This window comes from Solanum stenotomum, chromosome 10, assembly GCF_019186545.1.
Source record: "Solanum stenotomum isolate F172 chromosome 10, ASM1918654v1, whole genome shotgun sequence".
NCBI classification, from domain to species: Eukaryota; Viridiplantae; Streptophyta; class Magnoliopsida; order Solanales; family Solanaceae; genus Solanum; species Solanum stenotomum.
In genome coordinates this window covers 43,754,744-43,778,093 of record NC_064291.1, presented here as the reverse complement: position 1 = coordinate 43,778,093, position 23,350 = coordinate 43,754,744, and the positions used below count along the sequence as shown (strand labels likewise).

The window sequence follows — 23,350 nt, the reverse complement described above, 5'->3', positions numbered from 1 at the left end:
CAACAGTAAAAAAAATGTTGAAATGACAAATCTACCCTTAATCAATCCCTTTTATATAATATCTTTCTATTTCCAAATCAAAATCTCATTTCTCTTTCCTCCTCTTTCAAATCAAAATTTTTTTCCTCTCTTTTAAAACGATTTGTGCTCATATTTAGTGCAAATGGCTTCTAATTTTTTTTGTCATTGTGGAAAAAGAGCTATAACCCTTGTATATTAATTAAAAGTAATTTTAATTTTTTTTTGTTCTAAAATGGACGTGTAAAGTATTTAATTAGTTGGCAGCCACTGAGTGGCTCACTAATACACGTGGAAGCGTTTGCATTTCACGCCCTTTGCCTCCAAAAATCGCGTGTTTATTTATTAAAATGTTGGATAGTTAAAGTGCCTGTTTGTGCACTATGAAAGTTGGAGGTCAAAGTTAAAATTTGAAGCCAAGTTTAGGATCCAATATATGTATTATGCCAATAATAAACATGTATGGTGTATTAAGCNTTATATATTTTTTTCAAAATTAAACACCATCCCGAAATAGCTTGTTAAATTAGTTGGAGGTGCCATAAGCACCAAATAATAAACATGTATGGTGTATTAAGCCTAACTAATTCACTCACCACCAAATAAGAAAAAGAAAGAAAGTGAAAGGGTATCAAGAAAAGGCCAAGCACAAAAAGATGATAAAAATATGTGTGAAAATTCTTTGATGACAGGGTAAAGCAATCAAAATACTCACCAAAGAGAAACAGCTGACGCCATATATTATTTGGGTAAAAAAATCAGGTATATACCCAAAGAGAGAAAACGCGTAAACTGAGAAATCCAGAGCTCAACTGAGTGTTGTTCAATCCAAAAGAGTTTTGTTTGCTTTCGATTCATCTGATTCTTCAGCTACAGTGGGTTAGTACTCTTTCTTGAGAAACCCCACACACCTACCCGCACAATTCACAGAAAAAAATTGTTAAAAAAGGTTGAAATGGATTGTCAAGAATTTGATTTGTTGGTAAACCCAGATAGGAAATTGAGTTAATTGTATAATCTGTGAAGATTTGGGGTAAAAATGTTCTGTATACATGATTGCTTTTGTTAATCTGTTGATTTTTCTTTACTTTGGTTATAATAATCCTCTTTTGTTTATTGGGGTTTTTGATTGTTTGATTGGAGTGATTGATTCTCCAGAAAGGTCAACGTGTGGGGTGGAGGATTTTGGGGGTGGGTTTGGTTGATGACCTAGAATTGGGAATTGGGGTTCTTGACTTCTTGTTAGTGGGGCTATTGTTGTGAATTTTTCTGTATGGTACTAGTTTGGTTGTTGATTAGTGGGTTCTTACTGGATTTGTTTTTTGGGGATTATTGATTGAAGTAGCTATATTGCTGGTGTTTGCATTGCTAAGTGAGGTTCTGCGGTTGGTGAATGGGAACGAGTTTTTGTGTGTGAGTTTGGGTTCTTCTTAGTGGGATTCTGGCTATGGAGTTATGCTATACTGTGCTGGGTTCTGTGTTGTGTTGAAAATGTTTATATTGCTGGTATCATCTTGGATTTTGATAAATTGTATTGCTAGTATAATTTAAGGATTGTTATAGAGTTTCTTGAGATACTGTTGCTGGTGGGAGGTGATAGGTAACCTGCGGAATTAGTTGAGCTGTGAGAAAGCTGGCCCGGAACCACGGTCATCAAAGAAAATAAAAACATATAGAGTTTCTTGAGATAACGTTAAGCATTAGGAGTTTTATGAGCTAGTTCTATACTTTGCCTTGTTGGATGGCTATTAGATTTATGGTAATGCCTTGGTAAATGGATCATCTATAGTCCCTGATATAAGTGGAGTAGTTGAATTGTTGAGTTTTGAGATTTTAAAGGTCATGACAATAATATTCATCATTCAATAAATAATTTTGTATAGTTTAGTTTCTGGGGAAGTTGTGGATAGCCAATCTATGCATCGTCTTATTGAATTGTGTTTGTATTTTTGCCATTTTGAGCTTTCATCATATCACACAAATCTTGGTTGCCCTTAGACCAAGGTTGACTGGTTATGATTGTTCTTGCTTCCTTCCTGATTTTTCCTTCTTTGCTTTTGCGCTTGGGTGATGGTATCGTGCTCTTCAAAGTGAGGCGAGAAAATACTTACCATTCTGCTTTTGTTACACTTTCAACAGAAAAACTGCTTAGACTTCTCATATAAAGCTGCTGCAGTCCCTGAATTAACTAGGTGATTGTGAAGAGGAGAAGAATTTTTCATTCTGGTGAACTCATACTTGCACTGCTTAAGACTTTTGCATCCCATGTTTCCTATACTTATCTCTCAGTCAGTGGACTTAGATGGCCATTTCCTCATTGGGGCTACACCGGAAAAGCCAAACTAACCAGTTTCAATTATTAATGGAGCAAGCAGATAACCGTAGCAACAATGAGCATGTTATTGACATAACTAGTAGCAACGATGCATCCTCATCGAGCAACCCCCATGATAGACCAGTTAATACTGTGCTTCATGTCCAGGCTGAACATCCCCCATCAACAAGCACAACAGTGCCTGTCTCCCAACATGCATTTTCTTCTGCTAATAGATCCAACTTGAGGAACTCATCATTTGCTCGAAGAGGAAATGGGCGCCGCCATCGGAGTCCTCTGAATTCCGTGCTCTGGATATCCATTGAACTAGTCTTGACATTGAGCCAAATAATTGCAGCAATCGCGGTGTTGGCCATATCAAGGGATGAGCACCCACGAGCTCCTCTATCCCAATGGATAGTTGGTTATGCATCTGGGTGTGTAGCAATCCTCCCTCTTCTCTACTGGCGTTTTCGTCATAGAAACCAAAATTCAGATCAGGATTCATCTCAGCAGCCACAGATTTCTTCCCAGGTTGAACTCCCGGCCAGACCTTCCTCAAGTACAAGGAGTTCAGAAGGCGAAGGTCGTCAGACAACTGCTACAGCTTCTACAGGTGGTCAAAGTAATGAATTACTGAGCAGAAGGTGGGTAATGTAACTGTTTACTTGGTACTTGCCCTTATTAAACACTCACCTAAATCTTCTAAATTTCAATGCCAGGATTTTCGTTCCTGGCATGTTTTGGTTAACCCTGCACTTTATGTGCTATTGCAAAACTGGACATGTGCAATCATACAGTCCCTTGATTTTATATGCTGTTCTGATTTGAGTAGGCATAATTAGCAAGATGTGGCCTAAAGGCATCATTTACCAAGCATGTTTTAGTTTGATCATTGGTTTGCCACTTTAAGAGTTGTAAGAAAATTATGGTCATGCTAGTATAAATATAGAAGTTGTCATTTTCAAGTGTAAAACATTGTGGTTGTTTATACTTGAATAGTTATCTCTCTGTGACAACTTCTAGGAGATTGATATTTCACTACCACTTTAGCTTTGTCAAGTTCATCTTTTGATTACTGTTAGTTGTGGTTTCTAGATTTACGACGTGATAAAATTTTGAAACTTTATTTCTTAAGATCCTTAACAATTGCACCTAAGGGCGTGGCCTAGTGGTTAATGAAGTGGGTTGAGAACCATGAGGTCTCAGGTTCAAATACCAGCAGAGGCAAAACCACTAGATGATTTCTTCCAATCTCTCCTAGCCTTGGTAGCCTTGATGGACAGATTTATCTGGTACGGGTTATCAAAATTTACCTGGTACGTGTTGCTGGTGGGAGCCTGGGAGGTGATAGGTAGGTTTCCCATGGAACTAGTCGAGGTAGGCGCAAGCTGGTCCCGACACCACAATTATAAAAAAAAAGGTTCCATAACAATTTGAGACTATAACTTCATATTTTGTTGAATATTTGTCTTTAAGTTTAAGATTCCCATCTCCTTTTTGCCAAGCTTTAATTGTTATTCTAGAACCAAGGACATTACCTTATTTTGTAAAGCAATAATGTTTTGGGCCTTGATCACGGTCTTCAACTAATTGGGACCAATGCTTAAAGTTCTAATAGATGTTCAGATGATAATATCTGCATTCCTGTGCTCTTCCTTTTCCATTATTTTGCATGCATCTGGTATTGGGAACTTGTAATGAAATTAATGTACAAGGAGCAATGTGTCATGGAACTGAGGAATAAAGGATCTCATTTCCCTATTGCAGGGTAAAGGCATTTGTTGAGTACTTCAAAATGGCATTAGATTGTTTTTTTGCAGTGTGGTTTGTGGTTGGCAATGTGTGGATATTTGGCGGACACTCCTCTTCCTCTGAGGCTCCCAACTTGTACAGGTGATGTTTCACTATTGTTTTCATTTTGGGGTATTTCCTTTCTTTCTATCATCTCTGCCAGCATCCTATTTACTCATGTTTCTATTTATCCGCAGGTTGTGTATAGTATTTCTGACCTTTAGCTGTATTGGGTATGCCATGCCATTTATTCTATGTGCAACAATCTGCTGCTGCCTCCCCTGTATTATTTCAGTCATGGGCTTCCGAGAAGATCTGACTCAAAACAAAGGCGCCACACCAGAATCAATTAATGCTCTTCCGACCTATAAATTTAAGGTAAAGAAAAACAAAAGTGGCAACAAAGAGGCTGCTGAAGGTGGGGTTGTGGCTGCAGGAACAGACAAGGAGCGTGTGATTTCAGGAGAAGATGCGGTAAATTTATTTCCTTTCTAACATAGATTTCTCTGATTTATTTTCTGTCCATCTTAGTGGCAAAATTCCTTTTCCTTTAAAATAAAATTTTAGTGACAAATTCTCTTTTGAGGAGTGAAGAAACTGTCTGCTTGAACCTTCACCATCCTCCATTTGAAATCAAGACAAAGAAAGAAAAAGGAGAACTATTTGTTCTCTCTCTCTCTCTCCCTCGTCACTGCTATTGCAAAGTCATTTCTGTGGTGTACATACCTTCTTACTCTGACTGGCAGTAGAAACAGATTATTTCGAGTTTATTTTAATTTGGTTTTGCATCATAGGTTTGAACCAGGGCTACAATTTCAGAGCTTCTTTTTCTGCTTTTGAATGACAATTACATCTGAATGGAATCTGAACCCTGTTATGCTCTTTTCATCGGTTCCATTGAGCCACTAAGACGCTAGTGCTGGAAAACAACATTGTATATCCAGTAGTTAATTCCTTTTTCTTCTTCTCTATCCCTCTGGTAGTGGGTTTTGGTACCTGAGTGTTTCAGCATATAACCTCTAGCATTACTTCTTACTTAAGTACAGAGCAAAACGCCAGAGGATCTTTTGATGTCACTCTCAAATTCCACACACCTTGCATTTTAGATGAGTATGATGATGAAGAAGAAGCCACATACTTTCCTCTTTATAGGCTGAGTCCTCCTCTAGACTCATTCTTTCCCACTATTTTCTTGTAAGATGGTTGCTGTTGTTTCTTGTTAACCATATGTTGAGAAGCAAAAATAGGTGAAGGCTTGTGTTATCCATTGTACTTGGATCTAGACCAAAGGTACGAATCATTAAATATGTTAGTGAATTTAGATAACATCTGACAGAAATGGTCTCAAGTTCCATATGCATGTTTGCCTTCAAAGGCCCTTTACGATACAGCTTCAGCACTTCTGCAAGCATACATTTTTGGGTTCTTCATCACCCTGATGCAAGACGACTAAGAAAAAATAGTCTACTCGCAAATTGTTTATATCTGGTTGCTTGATTCTGCTTATGAAGAAAAATCAATACTTAAGAAGACTTTTTATGCTAATGTTTCGTCCCAGCCCTTTCTACCAAAGTGAGTGCCGCAAATTGACTTTTAACATATTACAAGCTTAAAGATTTCCGCTTAAACTTTGGTTGGGATTACAATGGGTATGTTGTTATTAAACTTTGACTGGGAGATTGTAATGGTCTCCCAAAAGCAAACCACCACTTTGTCATGTCCATAGATTTTTAGATGTTTTGCTGATGAATTGGTGTTAAATATTTTGAGCTGTGATTTCTCTCATTCTGATTGGTGTCTTTCAAGCTCCTGAGTCCCAACTAGAAATATGAACATTCTGACCATTTTCTTCTTCCTTGAGAGAATAGCGTGTATATATTTTTGTGCTGTAGCATTTGAACAACAACCTTCTCCTCCCTTAGTTTTTGAGACGGGGGAAAGTGTTAGTTTTCCCTGTTAGTGGCTTTGTTGATAGTAGAAATGGTTGATCAAATGTACTTGTGACTTCCCCTCCCAGTTCCCACTCCTCACAGCCTTCTCTATCCTTCCAATTTCCTAGCAGCTTTAATTTGAAGAAATAAATATTTCAGAGCGAAACTTGCTGGAGGATCTTAGGAGGGTAAAACATGTCTGGTATGATAACCATACACTGATATGTGAAAGGAAAACTATTGTGTTACATGACTTGGGTGAATATGGAAACCCACCTCAAATGGGTGGAGAATGTAAGGGAGACCCTTTTCTCCAAAAGCTACTCATTAGGGAATACTGGCCAAATTTGTCTTTCAATAAAGGATTTTTATCTTTGAAACTCATTAGCAAGAGAAATACAAGAGAAATCATACAAAAATTAGAAAGGGACGGAAGATACTTTATACGAGAGACTCACAAAAATCAAAGTGCTCAAGCATCCAATCAATTGAAATGAGGGTCAACAAAAAAGGAATAGGACCTATTTTGTTGCTGAAGCATTATTGACTGTATTGTTACTCTTGCAATTGTCGGGATTAATTTGACTCCTTCTCCTGTTCCCATTCATGATACTTTTGAGTTATAGGTAATTTGACTGCTGAAAGGAGTTGTGTGGCTGTGTAATTGCTGAATCAAGGAAGAAGAAAGATGTCAAAGAGCAAATGGTAGGTGGAGACTTGTGCCAACTGCTAAACTAAGCTAAGGGGTAGAGGGTTGCAGAGATTAGCGTAGGAGTTGAGAGTTGGGTGACACAATCACATATTAATCTGATATATCCTACATCCAAAATTTACCTGAACTGTGTGGACACAGCCTTTTTGAAGACTGAAGTATTATATAGACCAATCAAAATGGAAGATAAAAGTAATAGCTTACATACTACCTAACCAGTTGCCACTCAAAAGTTAATTGCTATTCTTTTCCAACAACTTGCCTTCCAGGTCTTTATCACTCCCTAGCCTCCTGGAGAAACTGCTAGACTACTAATACAAGCCCAAATCCATAGGGTCAGAATTGGAACTTTGAGAAAGCACCGGTGAATGTAAAATCATCCGCTGCAATCAATCCATAAATTATGTTGAACTACTAGAGATAATTATTCATGGAAAATAGGTCCTGATGTATATTGATATATGCACTTAGCTTTGCATCTCCGGTCATAAAGTGTGAGTTGGTAATAATATGGTTTCTTTGTTCCTCAAAAAAATAATAATATGGTTTCTTTGTCTATCTTCCTGTAATCACCTTGTGACCTGTTCTGGATAATGCATTATCAAATGTAAGGAAACTTTTTGTTTCATGAATAAGAAAATGCAGTGACAAACATGGGTAAACGAGATTTAGCAAAAATATAGGTTCTACTTGAGATCATACTGTTGACCGATAAGTATTTTTGGAACTGTCCTATGTACAAGAAAACAAGCTGATATTCCAGTTCTAGACTTCTAGTGCATTTTATACTATCATTGAGTGGAAAGACAGTATGCTTCTCATATGCCTAACGGCTAAGAATGTTCTGAATTTCTGAGTGACATGCTCTGCTAACATGCAGAAACCAATCACCTTCTCCAAAACAAAACTTTTAGCAAACCCTTGTTGCCACAATGCCTTTGATATTGTAATATATTTTCCATTATCTATTGTTTGATGTCATACTATTTTTTAATTTTTTTTTCATTTTCTATTGTTTGACGGCATACTTCCACCAATTCAGCTTAATAATCCTTTTTTAACTTTGGTTTAACAGGCATGCTGCATTTGCTTGGCAAAGTATGTGAACAATGATGAGCTGAGGGAGTTGCCCTGTTCTCATTTCTTCCACAAGGACTGTGTGGATAAGTGGCTGAAAATCAACAACTCATGTCCCCTTTGCAAAGCTGAGGTGGGTGAGACCCTTTTGAGCTCTCTTACCGAAGCAACTGCAAGTTTGCGTCAGAGTTCCGCGTTTTAAGTTGCCACTCTGCCCACATGCTAGTATAGAGATGCTTTTTAAAGGAATAGTAGTTACCTTCATATATATTTCATTTTCTTCCATCACTCTTCTGATTTCTTTTGGGCTATATGTTGTTAGCTTACTAGATTTATATACAATTTCTGTTGCAAAACATGTGAGGTGGTAAGATTGCTCAGTCAGTTAGTAGAAAATGAGCTATCTGTGGCGTCTTGTCCACAGTATCATTGATGTGAAAATTTGGTGCGCGATGCCAATAAGTAAACACATGATGGTATTAGCAATTAAACATATGTAGTTGATGTCATAAGATTTGCCAGTTGCCAACAGCCATGCACGCTTAAGATGTATTATAATCTAGCAGTCTTTTCAGTTCTATTCCTTGAATGGCATTCAGTAGTCGGAGTACTTGGATACTCTTTTTATTTTGTTTCAACAAAGTAAGTTTCTCATAAGGTTGTCTGTCTATGACTCTACTCGTGGGATTATACTGGGCAATGTTGTTGTGGAGTATTAGTTTCTTGCATAAATAATTTTTAGATCACAAGGTGCTTCGACAAAATGTGTTTTCAAGATAACTCAATTGTCAAGAGGCTGCAATTCTATCATGTACAAGTTCAAAGTCAAAAAGCAAAATTTGTTAAACTTGAAGTTCATGGATCAAGTGGAGTCAAAAGTGTTTAAAATTAATAAGGGTAAATTTTTAGATATTCTTTAATAGGGGTTTTGAATGTGGCGAGTTTTGCATTTACCCACCACAACTAAAGAAAATAAATTATTCAATCGGCATAATTTAGAAAGATTATGAAGGTATTAAATTCTGAATTTTGAATATGGTAGAGATCGAGAACTTTAGTTTCTGGAAAATCAAACTGTTCATGATTTCGACGTTTCTATAATTAGATATGAATTTTCTACAATAGACACGTCAAGCGGTGACGAAAATCATAAAAAAAAGAAAAGAAAAGGAGATTACCTTGCTCACAAACATATATTTTATTTTCCATATTCAAATTGGTTTGGAGTTTGGACCAATGGAAAGTGGCAGGGTGGCCACGTCACTCAAATGTGGTGAGTCCGCTATGATCTACTCTAATTGTGATTGCTCCAATTATTTTTGGAGCACTTCATTAATTAATATAATTAAGATGCACCTTAAAATGCATGGCATACGGTTATCGGATAGTTAATACTTCAAGTCTGGTCTATCTCGACAAGATTTGAAGTGGGAGGCATTTGTAATTATTTAAAATTTATTAAATATAAATTTATAAAATGATTCAGATGAATTAAATTCATGAATATATTAATCCAAATAAATATTATAGATTAATATAATTTGGTTAATTATTTAAATCCAATGAATATAAATTTAATGAAAGTCAAATTAATTGATTTGGGCTACAATGGGTGAGCTCAATTTCATCTCATTCTAGAGGCCCATTTTGGTGTCACATGGCAAATGACATGGAATGCCAAGTCAAACAAAGTCAATAGGATCATGACATGTGTCAAAAATGACAAGCCCGCTCACTAAGCCCATATGCCATGTCACTTAAATTTGATTGGCCGAAGGGAATCCTGTTCCAATCACAACTCCTTTATTCTAAAACTATAAATAGGGGTCCTCATAATTCAGAAAAGAGACCAAAAATTCTAAACAAGAAGCTAGAGAAAGCCCGTGGTACAAACGTCATAAAATTCTCTATAAGTTTAAGAATTCAAGCATTCAAGTTCAAGAACGATCAAGATCAAGACCATTGAATAAAGTTCAAGTTCATCGAGGATTCAAGAACAAGCTTTAAAGCCCTTGAATCCACGATCAAGTTCAAGACAAATTCAAAATTAAGCTCAAGAGCCCTTGAATTATAATTAAAAAGGCGAATTCAGAGGAATCATAGAGATCGTAATACTCACACTTTTTAAAAGAAAAGTGCTTCTAAAAATAAATATTTATTTTAACAGTAATGCCAAATGGACTCTTATTCCTATTAATTCACGGTATTAAACATCTAAAAAGATTTACATAATTTACTAATTTTGGTTATAGTATTAACTTTGCCACTTTAAAATATAGTAAATTTCGGTCTTTTCCACTTTTAAAAACAGTAAAGTTTAGTCTTTGCCACTTAAAAAAAAATAGTAAATTTTAGTCTTTTCCACTTTTAAAAACAGAAAATTTTAGTATTTCCCACTTTAAAAATAGTAAATTTGAGTCCTTGATTTCTAACATTCAAACATGATGATATGATATGGGTGTATGTCTAATATGATACTATCTCCGTCCACTTTTAATTGTCATAATTTTTTTTTTTTATGATGATAACCTTGACAAACATTTTACAATGTATTTTTTCATCATATTAATATGCAAAAAAAGTTGAAATTTATAGTACTATTCGTATAGTTTTTGAATATCTAATTTTTTTGTTTAAAATATCAAATTACTGTAATGTAATTTAATTTTGAAAATTAATCAACTTAACTTTCGAAAAGCTCAACATAACAGTTAAAAATGGTCAGAATGAGTAGTAGTTTTTCCATAAAAGAATTAGGTAAATATGATAGTTGACCAAATCCAAACTTTTCCATTTTATATTATAGGAGTGGACTACAATTCAATGTGCCTAAAACCGATTCAATCCGCCTACTTATCAACCTTACTTTCATGTTCATGCAGAGCTATAAATAGTGGATAGCATGCAACTATATCTTTCAACATCAACCCTTATTTATCAATCATAATAATAATAAGAAGAAAAAAGATGATTTTTTTCAAAATTTCAAACCTTGTTGATCTACTATGGAGAATCTTCATTTTTATTGTTCTTAAAATCACAAACATATGGAATAATATTATTATAAGAAAAACATCATCATTGCCTCCAGGTCCAAAATCATGGCCTATAATTGGTAGCTTTCCTCAAATGCTCCTAAACAAAGAGCCACCATTTCATTGGATACACAAAATGATGGAGGAAATGAACACTGAAATCGCTTGCATTCGTCTTGGTACTATTCATGTCATTCCTATAACTTCCCCTGAGCTTGCTTGCGAGTTTTTGCATACTCATGATTCTATTTTCTCATCAAGACCTATTTGTATGTCCGCGAGTCTTATTAGTAATGGCTACTTAACCTCTGTTTTTGTCCCTATGGGTGATCAATGGATGAAAATGAGGAGAATTCTCACTTCTCATGTGCTAACACCAACATCATTTCAATGGCTTCGTGGTAAAAGGGATGAAGAAGCTGACAACCTTCATCGATCCATTTACAATCAATGTAAAAATCATCAATCTGTTATTAACTTGAGAAATCTGACAAGATATTATTGTGGGAATGTAATTAGGAAAATGATTTTCAGCAAGCGATTATTTGATATTATAGAAAAAGATCGCGATGCGCAAGTTGATGCACTTTTTACACTTCTTAAATATCTTCATGCTTTGAGTATATCAGATTACTTGCCATGGTTAAGTGTGTTTGATTTGGATGGTCACAAGAAAATTATCAAGAAAGCATATGTCACAGCAGCAAAACACATTGATGTTGAAGTTGATCAGAGGATTCAGATATGGAAAGATGGCAACAAAACTATGGAAGAAGATATCCTTGATATTCTTATCACACTCAAAGATACCAATGGAAATACATTACTGAGTGTTAAAGAGATTAAGGCACAAGTGATGGTAAGTATTCATTCAATTACTATTTATGATTGATACTCTAATTGACCAAGCTTTCAAAATCTGCTTATTTTGAAAAATCGCATTTTGTCAAAAGTACTTTGAGAATAACATTTTGTGTTTGAAAAATATTTTTTCGAAAATATTAGTACAATAATTTATACTAGGTCAAGGTTCTATAAGTGCTTTCGAAAAAAAAATTTGTTTTTCCAGCTTTTGAAAAACAGATTTTGTTACTACGTACTCAAAAGTACTTTTTTTTAGGAACTCATGTTGGCAACCGTGGATAATCCATCAAATGCAGTTGAATGGGCACTTGCAGAAATGTTGAACCAACCAAAGTTAATGCAAAAGGCCATAAAAGAACTCAACACTGTTGTTGGGATCAATAGATTGGTTCAAGAATCAGACTTGCCAAGGCTAAATTATGTTAAAGCATGCATAAGAGAGGCCTTTCGACTTCACCCCATAGCGCCTTTTAACGTTCCTCACGTGTCTATCTCTGATGCCATCATAGGTGAAAAGTACTTCATCCCTAAAGGGAGTAGAGTGTTATTAAGTCGTCATGGCCTTGGTCGGAATCCTAGAGTTTGGGAGGATCCATTGAAGTTCAAGCCAGAGCGCCACCTCATAAAAGAAGGTGGTGGTGAAGTAGTTTTCACTGATTCAAAGTTACGTTTGTTATCATTTAGCACTGGAAGAAGAGGTTGTCCGGGTGTGAAACTCGGTTCTACAATTACTACAACGTTACTTGCTAGGCTTCTCCATGGGTTTGCTTGGAGTTTACCACCAAATTCATCATGCAATGACTTAATTGAGTCATCTAAGACTGATCCTTTTGATACCTTACCTCTTCTTGCTAAGGCCAAACCAAGATTAGCTAAGGTCATGTATCCTTGAAACCCAACTTTCGTTGAAATTTGCTTTCAGTTATTGCAGTAATTTTCAAGCGGATAATAAGTTGGGTAGGTTTAGGATGAATTTTATAATTTAAATTTCTAGTAGTATAATATATATATATATATATATATATGTCTATCTTTTCAAGAAAAGTTAGGGATCAACTCAATTTCCCATTGTAAATAAATAAAAGAGTTTTCTTCATTATAAGATATAACTCAAGAGAAATAAGAAGTCTTGATCTCTTTTCTTCCTACCATATTCTTATTCTTATTATTTAATAAGTTCATAACAGATCGTCAGCATGAGAGTATGCCATCTCGAACAAATTAAATAATTTGATAATATCAAAGGTATAAGAAGTTACCATGTTATGCTTGATAGAAATGTTAACTTATTATTATAGATCAATTTTACCCTACGCAGAAAAAAATTTATACACTAAATCAAGGGTCACTAATGAATAAACTGAATATGAATTAAAAGGGGAACAGTAAATCAAGTAATTTGATAATTATTACTATTATTATATTTGAATTTTCCTTTCACTACTATATAGAATGTTTAAGAAAAGTATTCTCTTAATGGAATATTAATAAAAATCATTCTAAAAAAAATAGTGTTGAGAAAATTACTTTTAATAAAACAACATTTTTAGAGTAAAGTTATTCTTTATTAAATCCATTTCCTCTAGCTTATTCTTTTTTCATTTTCTTTTCTTTCCGTAAGAAAAATATTTTATTTTAGAATTTTCTATCTAGAAGTTCAATCGCTTGATGAAAACATTTGAAGTTGTTACATTTAAAGTTTAAAATGTAAGTTTCTATGGCCCACATAATTATATTTTGATTTGATGATTAAAATAAATTAAATTCTAAATTTGTATGAGAAAGTTCACTGAAAGGGTAAGGTAAGGAAAAGAAATAACATCGTAAGAAGAATAATTAAAAAGAAGATTTTCGCTCAATTCAGGTCAAGATTCACAAAGAACGATTATGATTAAATAGGGTATGTTTTCTTGACTGAACTACAATAATTGTTGGTATATGCAAAAATTTTGTGTTCCACGATCCTGCATAATTGATAGAATTTCTGATTAAATTGTTTATGTTTTTGCAATCTCTTAAATCCTTCGTTAGGATACTTGCAAGTGTTACGATACTTACAAAGAACGAAAGATCATATGCTTACTTATAGAATATATGAACATCTTGATGTGGCTGAGTATGTAGATTCAGATTATGCTGATTGTGTGAATACAAGAAAACTTATATTTGGATATTTAATTTGTTCATGTTAGTGAGAGGAGCAATATCATAAAAAAGTGTGAAGTAATCCATTATAGCTGCATCCAGTATGAAAGTTGAATTTATGGCATTCTTTGGAGCCACATTAACTAGTTGTGGAACTTTATTTCAAGACTTAAGCTTTCGACAAAATTTTCAAGTTGTTAAAAATTTTAGTTAAAGAAGAAGTCCATAAACATAAAGTGAAAATTGAACATATTAACACCAAGTTTATGATTGTTGATCCTTTGAAAAAAGAATTATCAACTGAAACATTTGTTAACATATTGAAATAATGCTCCTTATTGATAGCAATTAATTACTTTATGTAAAAAGAAATTTAAATGTTTATGCAATCGAAACTTAAAGCTCAATTATATGTATGTTTATGTTTCTGTTGTTATTTGTTTTCTCTATTATACATAATGTTGAGAATTATGATGACATGTTATGACTTAGACAAAGTATTCTATGCATTATTGTTGGATTCATTATGTATTTGAAAGGTTGTATGAGGCGTAACAGATTAATATTATAGTACATAGAAGGAATTATGCCCAATAAAGTGATGTACAATTGTCATGATTCATATCAGTTGATTCACTTAATAACGACGAATGATGTTAAATTTAACATTAATTAATTGTACACTTGACAATTGACATGCATATTAAACCACTAAGTTAATGATCAAGAGCCAAGTAAGAGAATGTAAATTTTTATTGGTCACAAAATTATATTTTGGTTTGAAAATTAAAAGAAGCCAAATTCTAACCTTGTATAGAAAAGTTAATTAGTAGTTTTAAACTTCTCATAACCACTTCTCACGTTGACGGAACATGGAAATAACATCCTCCAAACTCTCCAGAGCAAAAAGGGTTTTCCATCTGTCAAAAAATTAGTTTTTTCCATCAAAACTATTATGAAAGTGCCACGTAAGGAAACGAAATAACTTATGAAAAAGAACAATTAAAAAGAAATATCCCACTCAATTTAGGTGAAAATTCACAAAAAATGATATGACTAATTCAGGTATATTTTATTGACTGAATTACTATAAATATTAATTTATGTGAAAATCACGTAGTTCCACAATCCTAAATAATTGATGAAATTTCTTATTAGATCATTTTTTTTTGTTTTTACACTCTTATATCCTAACATAAAATTCTCACAATAAGAAATGTAACTTTTTAAAAAGTTGTTTAGAAATTGACCATTCATTAATAATGTAGTTTTCTTTACAGATGTTTATAAAAGCTAAATTTTAAGTTAATAATAACTATAGGTATAAGAAATTGATTCCGGAGCTAAGAGGATTTGCCGGTAAGATACCAACCTCGGATGTCTCGAATTCGGATCTCCCATGAATACGATAATTTCTTCCAACCATGGATAAGAAAGATACATGATATTCATTGGTATTGTTGAGTTATATTTGATTCATCATATCTTTCACATATCGTCTTCTTATATATCTACATATCTAGTCTAATTTTTATCTCATACAAGTTCAAAAGTTATTATATCAACAAGGTATATATTTTCGTCATTTGATAACTGATAAATATTACTTTATCAACGAAGGAAATAATTATAATTCACTAAAAAACTAATGATAATATTAAAAGTGTTCATATTAAATTTGAAGGAAATGCAAGACGAGAAGTAATTTTGAACCTTGTTTGGTACTCCCAATAAGAAGGGAAATCAAAGTAATAGGAGATTTTATTGCTATTCTTGAAATGCATTTTTAGGATAGATTTATGCCAAAAGTTATAGCTGATAGTAGGGGTGTTCACGGTTTGGTTTGGGTCGGTTATTAGTCAAAACCAAAACCAAACCAACTTAATCGGTTTTAAAATTATCAAAACCAAACCAAACCAAATATAATATATATTTATCGGTTTGGTTGTTTTCGGTTTTGGTTTGGTTTGGTTCGGTTATTCGGTTATTAACCATACATAAAAATAAAAGAAACAATTCATTCAAAACGTGAAAAAAGTGACAACAATCCATTCAAACAAAAAAATAGTTAGAATGACTGGTATTATAGAACTTTCGATCATTGAATTTACTGAATAAAACTTCAAAATTCACTATTTTGGCATAGAAGGAAGAGGCAATGACATTTTCAGTCTCACAAAGAATTTCTATAGACACTCATATACATGAAACCAATAAGAAGAATGTTCTCACCTTGGACATTTTTTCTTTCATAAGTAAATTATAAATAAATTTTGATGAAATATATATAAAATCTTTAAAATTGTTTATGAATATAATATATTATGTATGTATAATAATAAAATTTATGTGTATTACTTGTTGGTTCGGTTCGGTTATTTCTTCGATTTTTTTCGAACAAAACCATAACCAAACCAAATACTATCGGTTCTTAACAATCTAAAACCAAACCAAACTAAAATCCAAATTAAATCGGTTCATTTAATCGGTTTGGTTTGGTTTTTCGGTTTGGATCGGTTTTTATCCAAACCATGAACACCCCTAGCTGATAGCAAGTAGCAAATATGTTGTAATCATTTAAAATTTATTAAATATAAATTTATAAAATGATTTGGATTATATTAAATTCATAAATATATTAGTCCAAGTAAATATTATGTATTAATATGATTGGGTTAAATTTAAGTCCAATAAATATGGATTTAATTAAAGTTCAAATTAAGTGATTTGGGCTACAATAGACGAGCCTAGTTTGTTAAGATCAATGTCATCTCATCCTAGAGACCTAGTTTGGTGTCATGTGTCAAATGACGTGGCATCTCAAGTCAAACAAAGAAGTCAATAGGATCATGTCATGTGTCAAAATGACAAGTCCACTTCGCTAAAGCTCAAAATGCCATGACACTTAAATCTGATTGGCCCAAGGGAAACCTATTTCCATCATGACTCCTCCACAAGACCACAACTATAAGTAGGATCCTCATAATTCAGAAAAAGGACTAGAAATTCTAACAGGAAGCCAGAGAGAGCTCATGGATCAAACGTCTTAGATTTCTCTATAAGTTACAACTTCAAGAATATAATCATTCAAGTTCAAGAATAAGCTCAAAAGCTCTTGAACTCATGTAAATCAAGTTCAAGAGTCCTTGAATCTATATTCGAAAAGACCAATCAAAGCATACGAATCTATATTCGCAAAAACGAATAAGAAGATTCATAGAAATTGTAACACTCATACTAGAAATCAATAAATACGATTATTGCATTATCTTCTTATCCTGATTATTGTTTTCTTGACTCGAAAGTTATTATCTACAAACGCAACTTATATTATTAGGTAACGCTAACGAGGCACAAAATGTCAGAAGTTCAGTGGTGTATGTCTAAACGATTCAAAGGAAAATGTTTGAAGTAATTATATCTCATTGTAATTAACTTGGGAAATGGTAATGGCTAAAGGGATTATTGGTAATCTTATTGGTCCTCTTAATGTTGAGATAAGGAGTAATTTGGGCCTTCATTAGTAAGTATATGTGAATTTTTCTAGGAGACATTATTTGATTTGACAAGAGTTTAAGAGAAATTTTATGAAATATATGATCTAAAATACTCCCTCCGTCTCTTTATATGTGTCACATTTTTACTTTGCACTTGCATTAAGAAATGATGTAACTTTACCCTTCTACCTTTATTTAATTTTAACGGAATGATTTGATGGACCCTTATACTTGTATGAGTTTGTATTATGGACCCTTCTACTTAATCCTTTACCAATTGAACCCCTGAATCCATTGAAATTTAGTATTTTAAACCATCTTCTCACATGGTGGATAGTGCGTGTAATACACCTCCTACATGTCAAATTCCACCTCATTTTTAACTGCCATGTAGGAAATAAATAGTAAAATTAAATTAAATCCCCAAAATTTTACTTGAAAAATCTTTTTCTCCTTTCCCAATTATCTTCCAGATTTCTCTTCTTCTTCCTCTCTCATTCCAAAGGTTTTCACTAGTAAAATCTCACGACTCGTCCAAATTACTCAACCCTCAGATTCTCTTATTCACTCATCCTCCATATTACTTATTATTTTTCTTCCCCTCTTTGTAATTTTGGATCAATCTAACTTTTTAGTTTTTTATGATTATGTGTTATGACGATTTGCAGAAATTGTGTTGTTGATAGCTTCGACGATATTAAGTTCAAAGGAAATGAAATACTTGTTGAAGAATAGGATCGATAAGTCTATTTATTTGTTTGGAGCAATGAAAGAAATTTGTTACTTGTGGAAATTCTTTGTAGAGTAATAAAGACTGAATTTGTTCAAGAAATAATGATCCTTTGAAGAAGATGAAAGGCAACTTGAAACAATTAAAACTGGAGAAAGAATTTGGAGATAAGTAGAACCCCCCCACCCCCCCACCCCCCCACCCCACAAAAAAAAAGTTATTTTTTGTCCAACAATGGTAAATGAATAAATGGGGAAGAAGATACTCTTAATTAGGTCAAAACTTGATATTTTCAATTTTTTTTTAAGACCTCACGCTCTTGAAATATGTGTATTACACGCACTTTGAAAAAAAATGTCACATAGGATGACAGGTCAAAAAAAGGGTTTAAAATATCAAGTTTCAATAGGTTTAGGGGTTTAGTTGGTAAACAATTAAGTAGAAGGGTCCAGAATACAAATCCATACAAGTACAAGGGTCCATCAGACCATTTCGCCTTTAATTTTTTTGGAACTCAAGTTTTCAATCAATGAATATGAATTAATTTATTTTGATGAATTAATTTAACCAATGAACATGAATCATTTACTTAGCTTTTCTAAGTTGGTCAAATGTATATTTTCAAAGCTAATAACTCACAAGGATAAAAAGGAACAATATGGTAATTTATGCATTGATTTTATGAAATGAAAAATATTGTGGACCAACTATTTATAGAAAGAGATGACATAGAAATAGGGACGGAGGAAGTAAATCTTAGATATTTAGATTGGCTTTAATTCATTTCATTAATGGTAAAAGAAGATTTTAAAAGTTAAATTATTTTTAATTATATAAATGAGACATTCTTTTTGGAATAGACTAAAAATATTATGTTACATAAATTAAAACAGGGAGAATAATCAAGAAATTTTCAATTCTACTCCCCTACTCAAATTACTGTAATCCCTGCCCTATTTTTTTATTTTTTTTTAATGGGATTAGCTCTAAGATGAACGCATTAGGTTAGGCAAGTGGAATAGGTATATGTTTATTTCCTTAATGCCTAGATTCATGAACTTGCTCTAATAAATCTCATTTCAATTCTATAGATTTTCAGGGCTTCGATATAGACTTCGGATATTGAATGGTAAAAAAAAAAACTCTAAAAATCAATTTTCAAGTTCAATAAGATTCATAGATAGAGTTCAGTTGTGTTGGACAATCAAATGATTGAGATCAAGATTGAATAAATTATCTCAATAAATAATAAACTATGATAATTTAATCAATAAATAATAAAATATGATAATTTAATTCTTTAATATATAACAATCATGTCAACATCAAATAATTTGATTTTTTTATGTTTGGCTAGTAAAAAAAAATTAAAATCATTTTTTCTAGAATTTTTTTTTTTCTTCAAATGAGAAAAAAGAATTCCCAAATAAATATAGGAATAACAAATTTCATAAGTGACATTCAACGTAGATTGTGCCCTCCATGTCCTCTAACACTTCATCATCACTCTCACTTCTTGTGGCCCCCATCCTCACCACCCCAACTCATAAAACATTTGTCTTACTTATATACAACTATTTTTAGAATAATATTTTTTGCTTATATACAAAACACAAGAAAATTAATAAAAATTACTTATTTTCCTAAAACATATTTTTATTCCTACTAAACACAACCACAATTTTTTTTTTATTGGTAATCATCAACTTTTATTAATCCCCAAGTATAGGCATAGCATTACAAATCAAAAGTTAGGTAATACATAATTTGCCATCTTAAACTAGAGTGAAACTGAGAAAGAGCTACCAAACAGAGGCTAAAACTTAAAATATTTATTAATAATAAAGTTAATAAATATTTATTAAGTAATCATATGAAAAATCAACCGGTAAAATTGGTGGGATATAAAATTGACATCTCAACCATAGAAGAGAAGTATGGTTAGAAAGGAGAACACCAAGAATTTTGGAATAACATTTTTCTCGTATAGCTATAAACAAAATTAGATTCCGTTATTATCGTTAAAAATGTCAGAAAAATAGTAAAGCTGAAACAACATTTGTGGTTAAACACTTCCAACAAAGAAATAAAAAATGAAAAATCAAAGATGATAAAAATTTCTATTTCTTTCTATATATTTCACAAACTTTTCAAATTTGCTTCTAATTTTCTTTGGAAATATTGTTAAAGGTATGTACTGGATGATACGAATTTGAAAATCTTGAACTGAAAAATTTCTAATAACAAAAAATTGGATTTTTCATTTTCATTATGAATATTTATATATGTATGAGTTGAAATTTGATTTCAAAGCCCCCCATTTACTCTACTTTGAAAAAAGAGTGAATCTTTTGCATAATCAAGAATTGGAATTTTCATTTTTTAAGCCTAATCTTGATTTGGGTATGTGCTAAAACTTGATTTTAAAGACCCCTTTTACTCCACTTTGAAAAAAAGATTGAATCTTTTACATAATCAAGAATTGGAATTTTCATTTTTTTATGGCCAATCTTGATGTGGGTATGTGCTGAAATTTGATTTAAAAGACCCTTTTAGTCCATTCTCAAAAAAGATTGAATCTTTTACATAATTAAGAATTGAAATTTTCATTTTTATGGCCAATCTTGATGTGGGTATGTGGTCTTTCGGAAATAGCCTCTCTACCTCCACGAGGTAGTGGTAAGATCCGTGTACATTCTACCCTCCCCAGACCCCACTAGTGGGATTTCACTGGATATGTTGTTTTTGCTTGATCTTGTTGGGAAATATTGATAATATTGAATTGGTTTTTCTTTGTGCAAAATTAGAAATTAGGGATTTTCTTGTTTTTCATGCTTTGATTTGGGTAATTTTCTTGGAAATGCAGTTTCTAAAGGACCCCTTTTTTCTGAACTGCTGGGAAAGATAAGGAGCTGTTTGAAATTTTGATAATTGGGACTACATATTCACAATAATCAGAAGAAATTGGGTTTAGGTATAAGGAAAATGGGGGTGGATTATTATAACGTGTTGAACGTTGGGAAGACAGCGACGGAGGATGATCTAAAGAAGGCTTATAGAAAATTGGCAATGAAATGGCATCCTGATAAGAATCCAAACAACAAGAAGGAAGCTGAGGCTCAATTCAAGGAAATATCAGAGGCCTATGAAGTTTGTGACACTTACCTTTTCTTTTGTTTAATGTGCATATATATAGAAATGTTCATAATCACGCGTTTAGATATAATCATAATAATGCAGATAAACTTGAGTTATTGTTTTGTGTTTGAAGACTTTGGTGGTTAGATTCTTGATGCAAGTTGAAGGGCACAAGGGTGGTTCTTGATTGATTCTGTTTTTACTTAGGCGTAACGCCTAACGACTTTTCTTTTAGAAACCTTTTGAAGGTTTAAGTATAATCATAATGCAGAAAAAATTGAGTTATTGTAAAGTATTTGAAGATTTTTGATAGATTCTTGGTGCAACTTGAAGACCACAAGGGTGGTTTTTGATTGATTCTGTTGTTTCTTAGGTGTAACATGTAACGCCTTTTCTTTTAGAAATATTTTGAAGGTTTGATCTTCGTCAACATTTTGTGCTAATTTTGAGAAAAAAATGTGTTACTTTAAGAAAACTATGATACTGAAGCTGCAAGAAGGATCGAAACTTCTTTTTACTATCCTTTAAGAATGTTTTATAATTGAAAGCTCTTTTCTTTGTTACCGTATGATCTGACCTTGGTTTTTAACAAACTGGTCCGATTCCCTTGCTTTCTCATAACTCTAGTGATCGTAGAATTGATTGTTTTCCTTACACCTATCAAGACAAAATAGAATAGATTGTGTTTATGTCTTAGTGTATTGTCTCTCTGACCTTTCTCATCCGTTGTAATCGACTCATTTAACCAATTGTGAATCGTTATCATGTATAGAAGAATGAATAAGATATTAGTGCCATTCTTACTATCAAGTTTTACTCATTTCTTCAGATTTTAAGTGATCCTGATAAAAGACAAGTCTTTGATCAGTATGGTGAAGAAGGACTAAAAGAGATGCCATCACCTGGATGTAGCAATAATCCTCGAAACGCTGAGGACATTTTTGCAGAATTTTTTGGGAGCAGTCCCTTCGGATTTGGATCAGCTGGAGTTAAGTCCACGAGATTCTCATCAGAAGGAAGTGGTTTCGCAGGATTTGGTGGGAGTGAGAATATTTTCAGGCCAGCTAGTGATGGAACTGGTGCTAATATGCCCAAGAAACCACCACCAGTTGAGAGTAAATTGCCTTGCAGCCTTGAGGAGCTTTATTCTGGATCGACGAGGAAAATGAAGATATCTAGAACTGTAGTCGATACGAATGGGTAAGCACTTTCCTTTTATTGCAACAAGTGGTCTATCTCTCTCTCTCTCTCTCTGCTGAGACATAATACGAGAGTTGTTATTGCAGGAGGTTAGTGACGGAATCAGAAATTTTAACTATTGATGTAAAACCTGGCTGGAAAAAAGGTACAAAGATAACATTTCCAGACAAAGGAAACGAGCAGTTGAACCAGCTTCCAGCAGACCTCGTATTTGTAATAGACGAGAAGTCTCATGACGTTTACAAGAGAGATGGTAATGACCTTATGAGGGACTATAAAGTAACATTAGCAGAGGCATTGGGAGGAACAACTATCAAACTAACAACGTTAGATGGTCGTGCATTGACGATTCCAGTGAATGAAATTGTAAAACCTGGTTATGAACTTGTGCTTGCAAAAGAAGGCATGCCAATCACAAAGGAACCTGGCAATAGAGGTGTTTTAAAGATCAAGTTTGATGTTAAATTCCCCACAAGATTGACAACTGATCAACGAACAGCCCTCAAACGCGCTTTGGGGGGCTGAGAACGTGGTAAATTCAATCGATACTTATCGAGGAGCTGGTGTAAAGCAGAAGAATCACATTAGAAGTATAGAGTATTATTGTTCATTCATTCATATGTAAAAGGGAAAAAAAAAGTTTTTTTAAGATTGGTTCTAGGAGAAAGCAAAGGAGTTGTGTCAATTATAAGTTTGTAAATTGGTATTTCTCCTTTAGTGCTGATTGACTTGATATAGAATGTCAGGATATTGAGAAATATAGAAGAATTATATACGTTATGGCATCTGCTTCAAAGTTGCTAGTCTATAACGAGATCATTCACACTATTTTTATCGTGACGTATTTAGTGTTGTATTTCATTTTCATATTGTTTTTTATATGCGTTAAATGGGC

General features: G+C 33.1%; 3 protein-coding genes across 4 annotated transcripts; all 3 read left to right on the top strand.

Annotated features, from left to right (window-relative positions):
- The first annotated feature begins 717 nt into the window (after positions 1-717).
- On the top strand, positions 718-8,311 carry LOC125841316 (E3 ubiquitin-protein ligase At1g63170). 2 transcript variants are annotated; one of them, XM_049520425.1, is made up of 5 exons: positions 718-897; positions 2,158-2,979; positions 4,103-4,228; positions 4,324-4,600; positions 7,845-8,311. In XM_049520425.1, the coding sequence occupies exons 2-5, from the start codon at positions 2,321-2,323 to the stop codon at positions 8,046-8,048; spliced, it is 1,266 nt and encodes a 421-aa protein (XP_049376382.1). In that variant the 5' UTR covers positions 718-897; positions 2,158-2,320; the 3' UTR covers positions 8,049-8,311. The 2 variants fall into 2 exon arrangements, with proteins under 2 accessions (XP_049376382.1, XP_049376383.1); XM_049520426.1 differs by having other exon boundaries at positions 738-967.
- A 2,502-nt stretch (positions 8,312-10,813) lies between these two features.
- LOC125842448 (isoleucine N-monooxygenase 2-like) lies at positions 10,814-12,637 on the top strand. The gene is made up of 2 exons (XM_049521745.1): positions 10,814-11,740; positions 12,002-12,637. The coding sequence occupies exons 1-2, from the start codon at positions 10,814-10,816 to the stop codon at positions 12,635-12,637; spliced, it is 1,563 nt and encodes a 520-aa protein (XP_049377702.1).
- A 7,530-nt stretch (positions 12,638-20,167) lies between these two features.
- LOC125878369 (uncharacterized) lies at positions 20,168-23,239 on the top strand. The gene is made up of 4 exons (XM_049559612.1): positions 20,168-20,307; positions 20,984-21,267; positions 22,085-22,455; positions 22,542-23,239. The coding sequence occupies exons 2-4, from the start codon at positions 21,103-21,105 to the stop codon at positions 22,978-22,980; spliced, it is 975 nt and encodes a 324-aa protein (XP_049415569.1). The 5' UTR covers positions 20,168-20,307; positions 20,984-21,102; the 3' UTR covers positions 22,981-23,239.
- Positions 23,240-23,350: the final 111 nt, after the last annotated feature.